The sequence below is a fragment of the Miniopterus schreibersii genome (genome assembly GCF_964146895.1).
Source record: "Miniopterus schreibersii genome assembly, chromosome: 7".
Classification (NCBI taxonomy): domain Eukaryota; kingdom Metazoa; phylum Chordata; class Mammalia; order Chiroptera; family Miniopteridae; genus Miniopterus; species Miniopterus schreibersii.
In genome coordinates this window covers 38,268,441-38,288,198 of record NC_138108.1, presented here as the reverse complement: position 1 = coordinate 38,288,198, position 19,758 = coordinate 38,268,441, and the positions used below count along the sequence as shown (strand labels likewise).

Sequence of the window (19,758 nt, the reverse complement as noted above, 5' to 3'; positions counted from 1 at the left end):
ATCAATATCTTCATTACTTGAAATTTTAGTGAATTGTGATTCTTTATAGTTAACACCAAGCAATTTAAGACTTTAAGTGTCTATATTATGAATACTTTTAAAATGCTTACATTATCCTGTTTATTTTATTTTTACTGAGGATATTTTAGAAATCAAATTTTTGTTTTGCAATTAAAATAAATTCAGTTTCAGAGAGAGGATTTGATCCTTTTGCTATTGGATTATTGAGAGCTTTATCAGAATTAAATAAATATTTGACAGATTGCTCCATTTACTACTGCTAAGCATGTAGTTTACTTTAATCCTTTTTAGAGATATTTAAAGCATACATCCTAATGTATTTATTTGCATTAGTGATTACTTAGCATATTTTATTTTTAACATAAATGTCTTTACAGCATATAATTTCCACTGAAACTGTCTTAATTTACATTAGTTGCTTTTATGAAAACTCTAATGAAGTTGATATATTATTCCTTTATGTGGCTAGAGTAGAACTCATGAAAAACATTAAACTCTTTGAATGTGTTAATATATTTCTCTAATCAATATTGGTGCATATTTCTTTGAAGTACAATAAGTAATGATACTAATACCTATTTAACTGTTTGAAAAAAGCTGAAGATAGTTGGATAGTATAAAATTTTAACATTATAATCTGAAAATTGAGATTTCTTAGTGCTTTCTGTGTATGATGGGATAAACTTTTCATCTTAAATTCTGGTTGCTACTTGTTTTCAAGGTCATTTTAAGGAGTTCTAATTATAGTCCAACTCAAATATTTTTAATTTAGTGAAATGATTTCCTGAGCATTTCTGATTAAATGATTATGATTTCTTATGGTATGCTATAAAGTTGAAGCTCTTAGCCATTAGCAATAATCCATTGCTTCTGTGAAAGAGTCCTTAGTATACTTTTCAGTTATGAAACACAGAAGGAAATTCAGATATGCTATGGATATTAACTACATAAAATAATTTTTAACACTTTTAACATTTTTGTTTTTATCCTTCCAGACCATTTTCTAGGCATGCTCACAAATGTGTATATCTGGTTTTTAATATAAAAAGAGATCACACTCTGTTTATTCTGCTTTTTAAATTATCAACATGTTAATACGTAAATGAATGTAGTTTTGCACCATCATTTAAATAGAGTGCATATAATTCACTTATTGATAATTCTTAGTTTATTAAAGTAACTCCCTATTAGTGAATATTTAAGTTATTCTTGACTTCAAAATTATAGAAAACAAAGGGGAAAATAACTACTTAAGTAATCTTTTTTAGCGTACATCTTTAATTGTTTGTTTGGGGGCTAATAAGTTCCTAGAGCTTGAATTGTTGGCCAAGGTGCTTATATATTTTTAAGCCTTTGGATCCTTCCAGCCAAATTGCTCTATAGGAATTTTGTGTCATTGACATCCCACTAGCGTGAGAATCTTTATTTTATTGGACTCTTTATATTTTGTCTTAATTTTTAATTTCTTTAATTGCTAATAAATGTAAACTTTTAAAACGATCTCTTTGGCAATTTTTATTTCTTATTTTGTAAGTTGCTTATTGATGTTCTCTGCTCATTTTCTTCAACAATACATAGACTATTTTTATTTATTTGCCTGAAAAGCATTCTGAAAATGTGTTGGATTTTTACCTAACCATTTTTGATTCAGATCTCAGGAACAATTTTTGAGTGACCCCCACCCTGCCACTTCTCCCCCTGACACACACACTGTACACTTACTTTCTCACCTGTGTGAAACATATGTCACTGATTTATCATACACATGTCTCCCTCCCTCTCTCTAACTCAGTCACTGGATCTTCCTCTTCATCCCAATTTTGACCTGATCATAATTAATACTTTATTCTTTTCACTCTTTACTACTAAGTAGGCAAGTTAGGTAAGGTGAAGGAGGGAAAAAGGCAAGAAGAATGTTTTTTTTTTTAGAATTCTAAGCAGTGTTTGACATGAATAATAGTTTCATAAATATTGTTAAATAAGTGAAATAATGAACCTATTATATTATGATCATTGCTTATTTCTTCTGTCCTTTATTTCTTTGTTACATAGATAACCTGAGACTAAATTTGGTTTAAAGAAATGTGCTTAAGGTGGTCTTTTTTTTTTTTTTTAAATATATCTTTATTGATTTCAGAGAGAGGAAGGGAGAGGGAGAGAGATAGAAACATCAATGATGTGAGAGTCGTCATTGATCGGCTGCCTTCTGCAAACCCCTGACTGGGGATCTAGCTCGCAACCCGGGCATGTGCTCTAACCGGGAATCGAACGGGGACCTCTTGGATCCTAGGTTGATGCTCAACCTCTAAGCCATGCCCAGCCAGGCTTAAGGTGGTCTTAAGGTAATGAATATACCTAAACCAATAAGAATTTTAAATTGATTTGTCTCTCTTTTAAATTTTATAAAGTTTATTTTTAGTCTAAGAATTACTAAAAGATATTAGCATTCTGAAGGGCATCAACATTTATCACCTAACCCAATATTTAAAAAGTAGTGTTTTATATAAATATATGGATGTGTGTACACACACACACAACATTCATTGACAAATGTCTAGAATTTACATCCTCCATTGTATTAAACAGGTGGTTCATATAAAAATGGTAACACCTAGAGGTATAATAGAAAAAAGCTGTCAAGGACCTCGTATGTCAACAGGCCCTGATATCCATCACTTCATCATGGGATCTGAAGGTAAATATAACTGCAAATTTATTATGAAAAAATAGAGGTTAGTGCTCAGTTTTGTGAAAATCTGTGATATTGTGATATCAGATCTTTGAAAGAAAGAAATATATATTTAAAGATGGTGATTTTTAAAATGTTTTATTACTTTAGTACTTCATAAAATTTTTATTATGAGAACATCTTATTAAACTTTCTCTTACATTTTACTTTTTTATAGTTTTAGAGACAGCTTGGTCTTTTTGGTTTTATTTGATTTTTCTTTTAGAGTTTTTAATATTATAAGAAAAATAGTAGCTAGGCTTAAAATGGTTTGCTTTAACATTTTATATTATTATATGCTTTAATGTCTGAATAATTAGGGAGAAAAGACTGATAAAGTGTTGTTTTAATGTCTGGTCTTTCTATAATTATATCTTTTGTTATTGCTATTTGCTTTGTTTAAGAAGCGGAATTTAAAATTCTGTTTATTTATATTTTTTTCACTACTTAAGTAGTAGCCTTTGCTAGGCTACTTGATTCTGTGTAGATTAGAATGTAGTTATTTTATTCCAAATATTTAATTACTGTACCAATCAGAAAAAAAACACACTAATCTCCCTTCTCTTTTGCAAGCTAACTGTTATGTAGGCACTGTGAATTGAAGGTGAACATGGGCTTATTTTTTAATTCTTAGAATTGTAGCGAGGGATACTCCATTTCAGAGAAATCAGATAAAACAGGGTTTCTAAATTAGCAGAGGAACTCATTACTAACTTAAGAAGGTGATACAAGCTGAAAAAAAAGATACATCCTGGAAATATTTAGCTAGATGCATAAATGTATTTTATATGGATAAAAGCAAATTATAATAAACTAGGGTAAATTCTAACCTTTGACACTAACGTCAAGGAGGGGAAAAACAAACTATTATGTCTCTTGGGACATGCTAGCGGTCAGCTACTGAGTTATGATCAGGGGAATAATTTAGATCTTTTTCATGACAACCAGTGACAAACCTTTGTCAAGATATCTCCCAAGTTTACTCTGTTATTTTTTATTTTTTAATATATATTTTTAATTAAATTTATTAGGGTGACTTTGGTTAATAAAATTTTATAGGTTTCAAGTGTACAATTCTATGACACATGATCTGTATATTGCATTGTGTGCCCACCACCCAAAGTCAAATCTCCTGTCACCATATAGTGACCCCCTTTATCCTTTATAACCCACCCCCTTTCCTCTGGTAACCACCATACTGTTGCTGCCTATGTCTGAGGTTTTCTTTGTTTGTTTTTCTTGTTTGTTCCTACTCCATTTCTAATTGGTATACTCTTCTAAGGAAGAAAAGAACAGTTTTAATGAGAAAAATAAAATATTAAATTCCTTTAAATCATATGGTTCTCTATTATTATTTTGGAACTTTTTATATACTATTGCATCAGCTAAAAGTTAACTAAAAGTATATAACTTTTTGCTATCAGATGTCTAACTTAATAACAATTAGGTATTAAAACTTATAAATATAAATTACCTTTTCAAGTGACCACTTCAGACATTTTTTTAATCCCATTGATTAGCATTTTTAAAATTCTGGTTGCTAGGTACTGTGCTGGCACACTCAGGACACAGATAATAATAGACCAGTATAATAAAGTCTATGATAGACATAAACACTGGAAAATATAGACAGAAGTTCTCATTAATGGGTATTAGGAGAACTTACTGAAAGAAGCCATGCCTAAAGTGGTCCTTGAGGGTTGATAAGAAGAAAATAATTTCTGACAGGGTTGAGGGAATTACCCTGAAGAGAAAACTGCATGTGGACAGGCTTAGAAGTGAGAAAGAACCATGTCTGCTTTATGAAGCTTTAAGTTTTTCAGTATAATGGGGATATAAGATTTAATTGTAGGATGGAGTGGGCAGCAGGTCTAAGGGCAGAGGTTATAAGATGGTTAGAGAGATAAAGTGGTCTTTATGCCTTTTTAAATAGTTTTGACTTCATCTAGAAGACTGGACTGCCTCCCTCTGGTCAATTATTGAGTAAATTTAAAGAAGACAAACTCATTAGTATAAAAATGTATATTCTAGGGTAAATCACTGTATTTAAATGAGATTTTATTATAAGCGTACATGCAGAATGCCATAATTATTTAAGGGCATGATCTGTGAAATCTGTCAGATCTGGATTTCAGTTCTAGTTTCACTACTTATGTTTCTGTGACTTGGTGTAAATTAAGTGATTTTCTATGCCCAGTGTCCTCAGCTGTAATATGAGGATAATAAAGTGATAATCTTCATAAACTTTTTGTGAGATTTAAATGAGATTATGCTAAGCAGTTTATAAACTTGTACTGAGTACTCAGTAAATGTTAAATTTATCACTATTCTGACTTTATTATTTTGGCATTAATGATCTTTACAAGTATACTTATGGTCCCTAATCTCCATTTCTGTATGTATGTGGATGTAGAGTCATCATAGTATAGGCCAAGAGACAGCATGATTGAGGAAATAATTTTATGTGAAACCGTATTCTTTTATAAAATGTAACTTATCTACTATTTTGAACTAAATCACCTTAAATGTGAATCATAAACTTTTCCATGAGCTTTAAAATATTTTTCTTTTATTGCAGTTAAATCATTTGAGGACAGTCTTGAAAGCATTACCATTAAAAAGCCTATTTCGTCCTATCCTACTAAGTTCCACATGTGACTAACCACTTTAAGTTTAATGTTTTTGTCTTGTTTTGTGTTAAGAATCTCATAATTTTTTAACAGGCAGCTTCTCATTTTAAATGCTCTAACATGATCAATATAATGGAAATTACAATAAGCAGTCAAAGCATTTGAAATGCTTTGCATTCTTTTCCTATGTATGGCGTTTACTAGTAACTTACAATGATTTGCTCTTCCATTTGGAAAATAGTTAAAAGTACTTTTAAAAACAGACATGACCCCCTTTTAGCCTTTTCTGTAAGATGAAATGCTTATTATCGGTTCTCTTTTTGTAGTTTTACTAGTCATCTTTTGGTTAAATAAAGCTCATCCTTTACTGGATTCCTCAGGAGAGGCACAGTTGTATATCCCATGAATTCTAGAATGTTCTAAACTGTTTTTCTGCAGCCTTGATACTTGGCAGGGCAGCTTGAGTGGATGTGATATTCTTAGGTCACACTTTCTTTCCTTGTTTTTTGAAAATGCAGCTCTACTGTTGGTTTGGTTTTGTATGTTGTTTTCAAGAAATATGATGCTAGCTTTCTTGGCTTTGTAGCTTGTTTCCTCTTTTTGCCTGGAGGCCCTGAGTATTTTTTGTTTCATTATTGTTCAAATTTACTGCTTTTACAACTCAGAATTTATTATCCTGTGTCATTCTGCTCTGGTACCCAGTGGACCCTTTCAATGTGTATATTCAGATCTTATTTTATTTGTGGGAATTTTTTGGGGTTGTAGTGTTAAATATTAGGGTTTTTTTCCTTGTTTTGATTTTTCTTCTTCTGGAACACTAATTATACATATATTTTACTTCCTTCGCTTGTTTTCCATTTCAACTACTGTTTCTCTGATCTTTTTTCTTGACTTGTTTTATTTCATTTCCATTCTTTTGGTTATTTTCCTGCCTTTCTTCAATACCCTTTTTAAAGATTTCATTTGAATCTATTCTCTGTTCTCTTTTGGATACCTTATAACTTAGCCTTCATTTTTTATGTTTTCTGTTGTTGTTGCTATTCTATTACTTTCCTGAGTTTGGTCATCTCTTATTTTATTTCTTGTTTTTTGTCCACTTATGATTTGCTCTTCTGATTGAGGTATTTTTAGTGTTTATATTTCTGATTGAGGTATTTTTTTATATCCCCAGGTACTTGTTTGACAATATTTAATTTAGTTTGAAATGTGTTACAGTTTTCTTTAGGATCATGATTGGTTTGGAGGAGCTTTTCACCTGCAGAAAAGCTTTTGTTTATATTTTCTGACCTTTTTGCAAGGTTTTTATGGATTTGGTTTGCTTTTCTCTGTTCCTGTTTATTACTTGGAAAGGATTCCTACTATGAGAGTTTTTTCTGCTCTTTCTACCCTCTTTTGTGCTCCTTGTTTTATGGATGGTGGCGGTTTTGTTGGTAGAAGGCAGGGCATGTTTTGTCTCTCTTTCATTTCTGTGAGATCTGTAATTTTTATTTTTTATTTTATTCTTTCCCTTCACAGCTTTGTCTCCAAGGACTACCACATTCTTCTAAATATAATGCTCCCCTGAAGATATTCTGCTTGCTTCTCCAAGGCTGCCATTTCTGGTTCCTCCCATTTTCAAACCCCTCCATATAGCCAGGGCTATGGATTACCCAGCCTTGTATAATATTTTGGCATTTCTGTTGCACTTTTACATTCTGGGGTTGATTTTGTCTGCTTCCTCTAAGTCTTGTGCTACTCTCTGATCTTTCTTATGCAGTCTTTTAAACCTCCTCTTACTTTCTGCTCTTATAAGCTTGTAGTACCTGGAAGGCTGTAGAAGGTTTGTTGGAATTATTTTTTATCTCTACTTACAAGTAGTTTAAAGGTCATAGCATTTTGTTGGGTTTTTCTTTTTTTGGTCTCTTAGTAATTCCTGTGTGATTTTGTTTTCCTTGTTGATTTTTATGTTTTGGGGGGGGGAAAGTAGAGGGAGAGGATTCAGAATCAAATGACTGCCAATCTCTCAATCCTGAAGTCACCTGAAAGTGTATTTTCAAATTATGGAATATTTTATTTACTTCAAGCAAATACTTGCATTTTATATTAAATAACAATTGATGCATTTAATTTTTTTAAGAACATATTTGAAAATTATAAAATTTATTTGTAACATTTTTTATTAAAACAGAAAAGTGAATGGCATATTAGCCTCTATTTTGTCATATTGCTGTGGAGTTATTTGTAAAAAATTACATTAAGTGGATATACTATATTGATATAATGTGCATATATAATCAAGTGATATATAATCTTGTATCAAGTGATAGGTAATCAAGTGTTTTATATCATGTCACTGACATAATATTCTCAGAGCAAAAGAATCAATAAATATGATAAAACCCAACCCAAGTGAGCCTTTTTATGAAGTGACTTTAGATGTATCCATTTGTGATTGGTTTAATTTGAATATAAGTCTTAATGGAATATGCCCTCTATCAGTCTGCATTTTGGACCTGGATGTATTTTGGTGTCACAGTGGGACCTCCCTGCATAACTCATAGCTGGATAGTTAGGCAAACTTGCTGTGGTCATTTCATTAACCTTGCAATAATGCAAAGTGTCATTTTACTAATTTAAAAAAAAAAATCTCACTTGTAGTTTTATGCTGGGTTTTACTACTTTAAAGTGCCTACTATACATATAAGGCAATTTGGGTATATGTACATACATGTACAAAATTCAGGAGGTACTGAAGAATTTTTAGGGGAAAATCTGCCTCCTCTCCCTGTCTTTCAGACATCTCCCTTCCCCATAGCAAACACAATTGCTATATATAAGCATATACTGTATGTTGTCTTCTCACTTTGTTGATGGTTTCTTTTGCTGTGCAGAAGCTTTTTAGTTTGATGTAGTCTCACTTGTTTGTTTTGATTTTGTTGCTTGTGCTTTAGGTGATTTCTAAAAAATCATTACCAAGATTGTTGCCAAGTAGCTTTCTTCCTATGTTTTCTTCCAGGAGTTTCATGGTTTTAGGTCTTACATTTAAGTCTTTCATTCATTTTGAGTTAATTTTTCTGAGTAATATAAGATAGGGGTCAAGTTTCATTTCTTTAACATGTGAACATCCAGTTTTCCCAGCACCACTAATTAAAGACTGTCTGTTCTTCATTGTGTGTTCTTACCTCCCTTGTCAAATATTAATTGATTGTATATACTTGGATTTATTTCTGGGCTCTGTATTCTGTTCTACTGGTCTATTTTTCTGTTTTTATGCTAGTGCCATACTGTTTTGATTACTGTAACTTTATAGTATAGCTTGCAATCAGGAAGTGTGACAACTCTGGCTTAGGGTTTCTTTGTCTATTCAGAGTCTTTTTGTGGTTCCACCACCATGAATTTTAGGAGGTTTTATTTTTCTGTAAAAAATGCATTGGAATTTTGATAGGGATTGCATTGAATCTATAGACGGCTTTTGCTAGTATTGGCATGTTAACAATATTAATTCTTCCAATAAATGAACATGGGATAACTTTCTGTTTACTGTATTTGTGTTTTTGATTTCTTTCATCAATACTTTGTAGTTTTCAGAGTAGGGATCTTTCATCTCCCCTGTTAAATTGATTTTTAAGTATATTATTGTTTTCAGTGCTGTTGTAAATGGGATCGATGTATTTCTTTTTCATAAAATTCATTGTTAGTGTGTATAAATGCTATTAATTTTTGTATATTAATTTTGTGTCTTGTAAAACTATACTGAATTTATTGATTAGTTCTAAGAACTTTTTTGTTGAATCTTTAGGATTTTCTATATATAAAATCATGTCACCCACAAATAGAAACAGTATTATTTCTTCCTTTCTAATTCTGATGTCCTTTTCATTCTTGCCTGATTGCTCTGGCTAGGACTTCCAGTATCACACACTGTTCCTACCCAGGGAAGCTAGCTGACCTGCAGTTTTGCTTGCATCTCTAATAAGTTTACCTTTGTCCTTTCAATTACCATTTACCGCATTCTCTGCTATTTTACAGAGTTTCATTACATAGGTATGATCGATTAAACCATTGACCACTGAACTTCTCCATACTCTGTTGTAAATAAAAGAATTTCCTTTGGAAAGAGATTAGGAACTGTTTTATGGCTTGTTTCTCCCCTCAGGCAAAATCTCTGAGCCATGGCTCTGGAAGTGTGGGAAGAGGGGGGAACAATGGCGTGCTTTTCTTTGAGAACACTCCAGCTTTAGGAGCTTAGTGCTGGGGGAAGGAGGAAGGAAAGTAGGTCATCTAGGTTTGCTTCTCCTGGTAAGATAGCAGCCCTTTACAAGCCAGGATCAGGGTGATTGGGGCCCCAGTATTAGCGCACTACTCAAAGTAGAGTCTCTGCCCCACCAGTTAAAGCTGGGTCCAAAAAGCGAGCTTCTCCCCTGCCCCCCGACCTTTTGGCTGCACTTACCTGAAACTTAGCCTCAGTCAAAGGTAGCTGAGGGCCAGATGTTACTTGGAATAGGATAAAAGATTATCCTGAAATTAAGAAAGTCTCCATGTACATATCCAAAATAAAGGAAAACAGTGTCTACGCAGTAACTGGTACACATGTATTCTGGTAGCATTATTCAAAGCAGCCAAAAAGTAGAAACCTATGGAACTTTCAGCCACACCCTCTGACCTCTGGAGAGGAAAGAGAGGCTGGACATTGAATTAATCACCAGTGGCCAGTGGCTTACGCAATCATGCCTATGAAAACTCCATAAAAATTCCTAAAATAATGGGTTTCAGAGAGTTTCCATGTTGGTAAACACATGGAGGTGCTGGGAAGGTGTTTATCTGGAGAGGGCATGGAAACTGTACCCCTCTTCCCATATTTTGCCCTATGCATCTCTCCCATCTGGCTGTTCCTGAGTTGTGTCCTTTTATAAGAAACTGGTAAACTAGTGGGACAAAAAGTGGAAGCCCAAATGTCTATCAACTGATTAATGGATAAACAAATTGAGTTATTCCATACAATAGAATAATACTCAGCTGAAAAGGAATGAAGTACCTAATACATGCTATAACATGGTTGAACCTTGAAAACATTATCTAAGTGAAAGAAGCCAGTTAAAAAGACCGCATGTTTTAAGATTCTATCTATATACAATGTCCAGAATAGGAGAATTTATAGAGACAGAAAATAGATTGGTGGTTGTCTAGGGCTGAGGTAGGGGGTGGGGAGGGGAGCATGGAGAATGATTGTTTCATAGGTTTCTTTTTTGGAGTGATGAAAGTATTCTAAACTTAGATTATGGTGATAGTTGTATGTATCTGTGAATATACTAAAAACCATTGAATTTTATACTTTAAATGGGTGAATTTTATGGTCTATGAATTATATCTCAATAAAAATGCTAAAATAAAAGAAAGTCTAGTCACTTTTGTTGTCTCTTAAAATGTACAAGACACTTCTTTTAAAATCAGATATTAATTGAACCAAACTTGTAGAGCTTTGTGATTTTACAAGTCATAATAAGGGCCATATTTGCTATCTTGGTAGGAAATCTCCTATATTGATGAATATATTGTGATCTAATGTAATGTAATTTTCTTTTTATGGACTTAGTAGTTTTTAATCTTGTATTGTACATTGACATTTTTATTTTAGGTATATTATAAATTTATTGGAAACTTTGATCTTTGTGATACTTTTTATTTATTTCTAGTGTTGTAATTAAGCTCTACAGTTTCAATGATTTCCCTTTTTGTTCTTTTTTTATGATTCGCCAGTGGTTTATTGGTAGTATTAATAATAATTTCTACCATTTGTACTTCAGAAACCACTGATTTGAAAAGCTTGGCTTGTGAATACAATTGTTTTTAACCATATCTCTTTAAATATTTTAGCATAGATATTTAGGTCATGTAGTTGTATTTAACCTATTTATTTCCTCTGATTTGTTCTCCACTCCTCCATGTAATAAAGAAAAGAACATTTGTTTCATTGGTGGTCCTCTTGTGCTATATATTTATGATAAGTTTTGTCTCTGAAATATCTGTTGTGGTTTTTTTGGTTTCATACAAGGGCGGGCATCTCCCTTACCTTCGTCTTTTCTTTGTATGAATTCTTAGGAAAAAAGGCAAGGTGTAATAGTTCCTCTGATTTCTTCCATTGTCTTAAGTTCTCATGGAAAGTTAAGGTTTTTTTTTGGTCCCAGTAAATTGTTCTCACAGTAAGAATAGGCACAAATATCAAAATCTACTTTTGTATGAATGCATATGAAATATAAAATCTGTTGCTTTTCAATATGTTTTTCTTTTCGTAAGTTGTAATACTTTTAAAACTACTTAAAAGTAACCTTCTTGGAGAAAGGTTACCTTAAAAATGTTTTAAAATACTTACATATAACCAAGAAAAATGTATTCTAAAAACTTTTTTAGAAATTAGAAAACCTGTTTAGTTTTTCTAGAAAAACTCGAGTAGCCATTATTCCCACTGAGTAGATTAAATAGATTTAAATATGAATGATAGAATAAATTAACTGAATAAATAGATAAATAGATTTAAATATGGTCGAGAAAATTGGCATGTGATATATTGGATTATTCCCCCTTCTTTTTCAGGAACTCTTGGTGTGATAACAGAAGCTACAATAAAAATCAGACCAGTCCCTGAATATCAAAAGTATGGCTCAGTAGCTTTCCCTAATTTTGAACAAGGAGTAGCCTGTTTAAGAGAAATTGCAAAACAGGTAAAAAAACAAAAACAAAAAACAAAAAAAAACAAACCAAACCCACACATATATACTTATATTCTTAAAATTCTACTGCATAATTGATTTTGATATGTCACATACAATCTTCATATTTTATTGTGTTATATTTGTGGTTTTTACCCAGTCCTATATGAAAAGGTAATGTTGTAAACTCATCCCTTTAAGTGCAGTTGCTATTTAAAAAAAATAATTATATACCTATTTCTTGGTTTAAAGAGTGCTGTACAGTTTTAAGCCAAGGTAAGATATATACTCGGGTTGATGGCTTCTAATGACTTTGCCTTTTATTTAATGTTATGTTTTCTTAAGTTATTTTTGGGTAAGATGTTTTGTGATGAATTGAAGCAATATTTAATTTTTCTTAATACATTTGTTGAAATTAAAATAAATGGCTGAATATTAATGGCCCAGAAATTAGAAATTATATATAGGTTGTCAAACTTTATCAGTTCTTAGAATGTGCTCCTACTTTGTTTTATAATAGTACTTAATCTATAGCTTAAATTAAGTATTATAATATAGTATAGCATGCTATAGTATATTTGACTATAAGTAAAAGAATTCCAATTTTTTCCCTTTTTTTTTTTTTTTTTTTATAATGCTCACTCAAGGGTATTTTTTTCCATTGATTTCAGAGAAGGAGTGGAAGGGAGGGAGAGAGGGAGGGAGACGTCAGTTGGTTGCCTCCCACACGCTCCCCACCCGGGGCCAGGGATTGAACCTGCAACCCAGGTATGTGCCCTGGCCGGAACTGAATCCATGGCCTTCCGGTGCACGGACAACCTGCACTAACACACTGAGCCACTCTGGCCAGATTTTCCTCCCTTCTTGAAAAAAGGATATATTTTCAAGGGTTTTTGAAAGACTAGCTAATGCGAAGTAATTTTATTTCTGTATTTAGTTTAGTGTATCAGTGTGAAAATTCTTGCATTTCTTTAGGCGTTTGACTCATTGTTTGAACTACAATGGTTTGTGAAAAATTCTTTTTCAACATTTCCTAACAGGGGTAAGTTAAAGCAATATACTTCAGCTTCTTCTTACTTTCTCCAAACTCCTGGAGTTCTTTAATACTTCAGCTATACTGGACTAGAATCTTGAGGGCAAGGGAGCTTTCTAACGTGAACTATCATAGGTTATCATCCAGTTTTCCAGAGCAGAATGGAGGGAGGATCTGATGAGGGAAAGGAATTTTATCTAGCAAGTACTCTATATTTATTATAGACTCTGTAAGGTACTGAAATGGAAAGTAGTGAGGAGTCCTATCTTCCAGCTATCCCAAGAGAACCACTATTAATGTTTAAAAGAAACTTAAAACAAGCAAAAAATAAAATGTTATATGTTATATTTACCGTTTTCAGTGCTCCTTATTCCATACACTCAATTTCACTTTCTGAGACACTCATTCTTTCTGGTAGTTTACCACTTTTAGGAAGTCCAGCTATTTGGACTTACCACCTCATGTAACAGTTGACAAGGATAATTTTTATAATTTTCAAGTAGCTTCACTTACTTTTCGGTTAGATTGCTTCTCCCACCAAGAATTAGCCATAGACTCCTGAATTTTGATGGTCTTAGTCCTGGGTGCAGGGGAGAGTTTAAAAAGAAGTGTAGTCCTAGAATGAACATTCTTGAATTTGTGCCAGGTTGTGTTGGTGGGGTTAAAGTGTAAGTGAATGTTAAGAGCTGAAATCCTTACATAAGTACTTATAACTCACTAGAACTTTGGGGATAAATAGTAAGTATTATGCTATGTTTGCTAAAATAGTGAGAAGGTAACAGTATTGAAAAGTAGGATGATTTAATACAGGAGGAGTGGAGGTAAGCTTTAGGAGTAAATATTTGAGTATTGAGTAGTAAAGTTCAAATGTGTTCTGATATTTACTGCTAAAACCTGCCATTACTTAATGGCCAAGGATAAACTGATATAATTTTATTAACCAAAGTCACCCCAATAAATTCAATTAAAAAAATAAAACTAAGATGGATTACCAAGAAAAAAAAACTTAAGATACCCCAGGTATTGAGAAATAAATAACTTGCAAAGCATTATGGTTTTCCCTATGAGTTAATACCTAGAAAAATGGGAAGCTAAACAAAACTGAACATTTTCCATACATAGATTATATTTTCTTGTTAATTTCAAATCTTTCTTAATGAATCATTTTTTTATTCCAGTATTTTTACTTTGTATTGTAATTTATTCTTTGTGTTAAATACTCTTATTTTTATTTACTTTTTATCTTTATCCAGCTTGACTATTTTCCCCCAAAAGCTTTATTATTAAAGATATAGTTCAGATTCTCTCTCTTGTTCAAGTTTCGAATGACATCTTTTTAATTGACCATTATTGCCTTCATATTGCATAGCACAATAAACATAAATACCAAAATAGATTTTAAAAATAATTATACAGTTTGTAAGACTAGTCTGATTTGTATGTATTTTTAACAAAAGATCTCAATGAGGTCACATTCGGTCTGTGTTGGCCAACTCTGCCCCTGCACAGTATCTCCACTGTGTGGAACCCAGATTTAGTGTTGTTATATGATCTTTGGAGCAGAGGTAGACATATTTTATATGTTCCTGAGTGCTCTATCTGCTTTTCCACATTTCAAATGCTCCCATGTAAATATATCTAGTTTTCATTAATGAGAAATAATGTATAAATGTATCAAAAGTTTATAATTTCATTACAGTGGAAATGTTGGATTTAAACATAAATAATTGGTACAATCTGATGTAGTTTTTGTTACAATTTAATATGCCCTGATAGAAAGTAGCAGAGAAGAACTACTTGTGTTAATAAAAAGCAGAGAATGAAATTTTCCTTCATCTTTGCAAAAGTCAGTACTAATTGTTCTTTAATTTGTTTAGAAATTACTTGGATGTTCACACAATAACTGTAATCTAAAGTCACTACACAGAAAACTATATTGAATTATCTTGGTATAAATAAAGGTGATGGTTGATAGAAAGTGCCACCCTGAGGTTAAAAAGCAGATAAAAAAGAAAGCTCCTTTCTGATCTATAGTTTCAATACTTTTTTTTTGTATTTAATAATAGACAGTTTTTAGAGATAAGTACCGTGTGACTAGAAAGCTTGCCCTACATGAAGCTAATTAAAAAGCCTACATAGATGATATTTTATTCTCAAATATTGCTCTTATGAATGAAACAATTGAGTTACCTCACTGTTTGGGGAACCTACATATTTTACTCCTATTATAGTACACATGTAGAGAGGCATTATTGTTTACCTTCCCTAGAAATGGGCAAATGCTAGCATTATGGTGTATGGACATTTACATGTTAGTTTATAGAATATACAAATGTCAAGAATGTTACTGTATGTGCTTCCCTGCTTTGTAACAGTATTCTCAGGCAGGGAAAATTGAGAAAATTACCAGGTTTTGGCACTAGTCATTGTTCAATTTGCAAGTTGGATTTTCAGCCGATACCAGAGGAATTAAGATCCATTAAAATAGACGGTACATGTTTTATGATTCTGCCAAATTCCTGATTGAATAATGAGTTGGCTGCTTGTAATTCCTCACTGTCATTTCATAGCACTTCCATTTTTGCAGTATTCTCAGACTGAAGTTGCTTTTGAAATGGGAAACTATTTTGGATGAGTATCTTTTAGAAAGGAGCATATATGATTGTTCACAAATAGCAAGGTGGGTATATTTTCATCACTGTTCTTGCTGAAGGAAATAAATTGAGCAACGTTATACTGGCAGCGGAAGGATCCTGCTAAGTTCTCTCTCACTTGATCTCTGTCCATGTGAGGAATTGTCCTCTTTCAGTACTTCATTACCTTGTGAAGAGCTAGAAAGGAAGATTTAGCAGAAGATTAATGTGATTTTATCTCATAAATGGCAATCCAGTATAATCTTCATCTTTACTCAGTAGATGGGTAAGTGACTTTTAAGACTTTCTCAGAAAGTAGATTTCCTTCTAAAGCATCTCAAAAGGGAGAAAATTGTGTGTTTTGATTACAAGATCAATGTCAGATATAATATTATTCTCTTTTATTGTTTGTTTAAAAATGACTTGAAGGAAAAACTTTTGAAACAAGGTGAAAAGCAATTTTTGAAGTTTGGGATTTCCCCCCCCCCCCCAATAAAAACTTAGGAGCTATGCCCTATGGTATTGAGAGATGAACATTTGTTCCACTAAGAAGGAAACACTGACTATGTGTGGCACTGATTAGTATGCATTACTCCAAAAACTGTCTTTCTCAGTGTGAGAACTAGGTTTTTAGAATTATAGATTTAAAAGGCAGCTTTTTCTATTACTACCTTTTGACAAGGGATGGCCCTTTCTACCTACCATCACTTTTGTTTTAAACAATTTTAAGCTAATAGGGTGTTTTTTTTCTAGTGAGTGTAGACCATAATTTGTAAAAAAAAAAAAACACATAGTTTATATCTCACACCTTAGAATGTTGTATACCTACCTCAATTCTGAATTGTTTTGTTTTCAACTTGCTATATCCTGGAGCGATTCAAATAAATGGAAAGGAGTTAAGTTCAGCATTTATAAAACAGTTAAAAGTTTGTTATATTCAGTGATAATTCTTAGAAATAATTTGTTACACGTAGAAAATGAAATTGTTATTTTAAATCATATTTTGGAAAAAATTGTATTTTTCTCCCTCTAAAGCAGAGAGAACAACATAGCCATATGTTTCGTTCATTGGATTTACCGTGTGATCCAGCAAAATATGCTAAACTTGAGGATAGTTATAAGACATGCTCTTGACCAGAAGCTACTCAGAACAAGTCATTATACCTTTACTAGACTGAAAATATAAAATTATGACCAGGAGGCTGTTTGGCATTAACTTTTGGCCCGTTCCTCAATATAAGAGGAGGGAAGTGTCTACTCTATAATATGTATTATTTTATTCTTTAAATCAAGAGATAATTCTCATTTAAAAAGTTTCTGTTGTTTACAGTGTAGACTCCTAGTAGTAAGCCAGTATGTCATTTCAAGTAGGACCAGTTATACCAATAGCCTTAAATATTGTATGGTTTCATCTCTGTTACCAGTTCTGATTTATTAGTGAGAGGAAGAACTAATTCTGCCTACACTTTAGGCTTTTATATCTAGAAATTTGCATTTAATAAAATTCTTTTTCACATATCCTTTTTTAACTTTTATTGTTTCTTTTATGTGGGATAGTATGGTCTTAACTTTATATACAACACAGTACAGTGGATATTATGTAAGTTAAATAGACATGGTTCCTGGCATCCAATAATCACTAAGGATGTTGCCTAGAAAAATAAACTTTTTAGTGTTTAAATTTGTGTATAGCTATGTACAAGGGGTGTGGTTTTGAAGCATTGGCTTCTGATATAGTATGAGATTAGTATACTATCTCCAGAATAGTCTTATGACTCAGAAGTTTGGGCTGCTCTAGAATCTGCACAGAAAGTTTTACTCCTTGAAGAAATAAATCTTTTCAATTCAAAGATGATTCATTCCTTAACCATGATACCAGAGATACAGGACTGTCATCTAGTGCTTATCTTTTATGGTTTATCCTTATGAAATCAGAACAGTAGAAATCCTGCAGACATTTAAAATGTGTTAAAAGACACCTTGAATAGTGTGTCTCATCTCAAGAAGACACCTTGAATATTGAATAGTGTGTCTCATCTCAAGTGCAAGTTCTGCTTTTCTCTGTGGCAAGAAAGATATGACTTGGCTCAATAAAAACAAATTTTGCAGAAAATTTTTGATGCGTTTCTCACAGGAACTATTTGGATAAAATGATTAAATTGAGAAATATGTTGCTTTTTAAGTTAGTTCTGCGAGTTCTAAATAAATAGGACTAATCAGAGTGGCTTTTTTCCCCCTTCAGGTTACATATTTAAGTGAATGCCTGTTTGTAGCATCATTTAAGGGAAGAAATTGCCAACAATTTGACTTAGGCAGTTTTATACGCATGCTTTGAGGCCAGTGTGGTTATTTATTTCTTCTTTGCTCAGATCAAACAAAGATACTGATATTTCTTTATTAGTCCATAATGATCAGTTTCTCATATCTTTCCAGAGTATATACTAAGTATAAATACATGTTACGTCTAAGTCTGGTGATACTAGAGATTCTAGTAAGGACACATTTATCATAGTAGGAAATAAGTCAATTATTTCATTAACTTTAGTTTGAATAAGCAATTTTTGCTTGAGTGTTCCTTAAATTCCCTGAATATATTGTTAACTCACCATTGAACTTAATAAAAATATTCCCTCTCAGGTTAGTTCTTACCACCTACCACCAGGGGTCACTTTAACTCAAGGACCCTTTCCCCCTTTCCTAATCTATGGAATATTCTTACAGCATGGGAGTGAATTTAGAGCTCAGATTCTCAGAATTTGTGATGTCTCTTAACTTTTAAAGGAAGTATTTTGAGATTTTTTTTTTTAACCTACCAAATTAGTTTTTGTAGCAATTGAAACATAACCTAATCTTAGCTACGCATATCATAACCCAGAATGTTGTTCTTTTAAATTTGTAGTAACATTATTTTGGTCTTTTGATAGGAACTTCTATTTCATTAGCTCTGTAGTGACAATTTTAATTTAAAATTCTAAGAAACTTTTTCTGCTTTGTATTTTTAGAATGATACATGATGATTTATCAATTTCCAGAGGATCATAAAGCAATCTAGATGCTGTTTTAAGTGCTTTACTTGAGAATTCACTTGTGACAATAACTGAAAAGCTCCATTTACTGACTTTTTAAAAAATGCAGCACTATTAAAACATGATACTTAATAACGTTGTTGGTTTGATTTTGATAATTTTTAAAAGTCAGTGTTGAAAACTAATATTCATTATCTAGATACAAAAGTATTTCTTTAGCTTCTTAATCTTTTTTGATAATATAAGTCTGCAACTATCTATTCTACCTTAGTGTAGATAGAAACAATGACTATGTTACTCAGCTGTCAACTTAAAATCATGTTCTATATAATTGAATATCGGTTGCTACACATAGCAAGTAACAAAGCTTTCTTATTTTTCCAACTTTTTAATTTATAAAATTTAAGCATACAGAAACTTTGAAAGAGTAGTGCTGTGATTACCTGTATACCTGTCTTGTATATTCAACAATTGTTAACTTTTTGCTCTGTTTTATGTGTTTGTGTATGTTTTCTGGACCATTCGAAATTAAGTTAGAGACTTTATATGACACTTGACCTCTAAATACTTCTAAAAAACAAAGTGTTCTTCTTTATAACCACAATGCTGTCATGCCTAAGAAAATCATCAGTAATTTCTTAATGCCATCTAATATTCATTTTATAATCAGTTTATTCCAGTTGTCCCCAAGATGTAGTTTATGGATAATGTTGTCAAACTAAGATTTTGTCAAGGCCTGCATATTTTAGTTGTTTCAGAGATTGAATTCCACTAAATGTTTACTATACTAAATGTCATATACTTTCCCCCCATTTTTTGATGTATGTATGCCTATGTTGGTTGTTTTCATTAATAACAGCTCCTATAGATACAGGTGAAGTAGAATCTGGGTGGCAGTAGGAGGTGGAATTTACAAGTTGCTGGTGGGAATTTAAAAGGATTTAAAAAAAATAATGACAGAATATCTCTGAATTCTTTCTCATATTTTACTGGTGTGCTTA

At 32.1% G+C, this 19,758-nt stretch overlaps 1 protein-coding gene across 2 annotated transcripts in view; it reads left to right on the top strand.

The window, feature by feature from the left end:
- Window positions 1–19,758, top strand: part of AGPS (alkylglycerone phosphate synthase) — a 116,207-nt gene that overhangs the window by 50,129 nt on the left and 46,320 nt on the right. For both annotated transcript variants that reach the window (XM_081143240.1, XM_081143241.1), the window contains 2 exons: window positions 2,608–2,716; window positions 11,950–12,077. In XM_081143240.1, coding sequence (XP_080999366.1) covers window positions 2,608–2,716; window positions 11,950–12,077 — 237 coding nt within the window. The remainder of the gene's footprint in view (window positions 1–2,607; window positions 2,717–11,949; window positions 12,078–19,758) is intronic.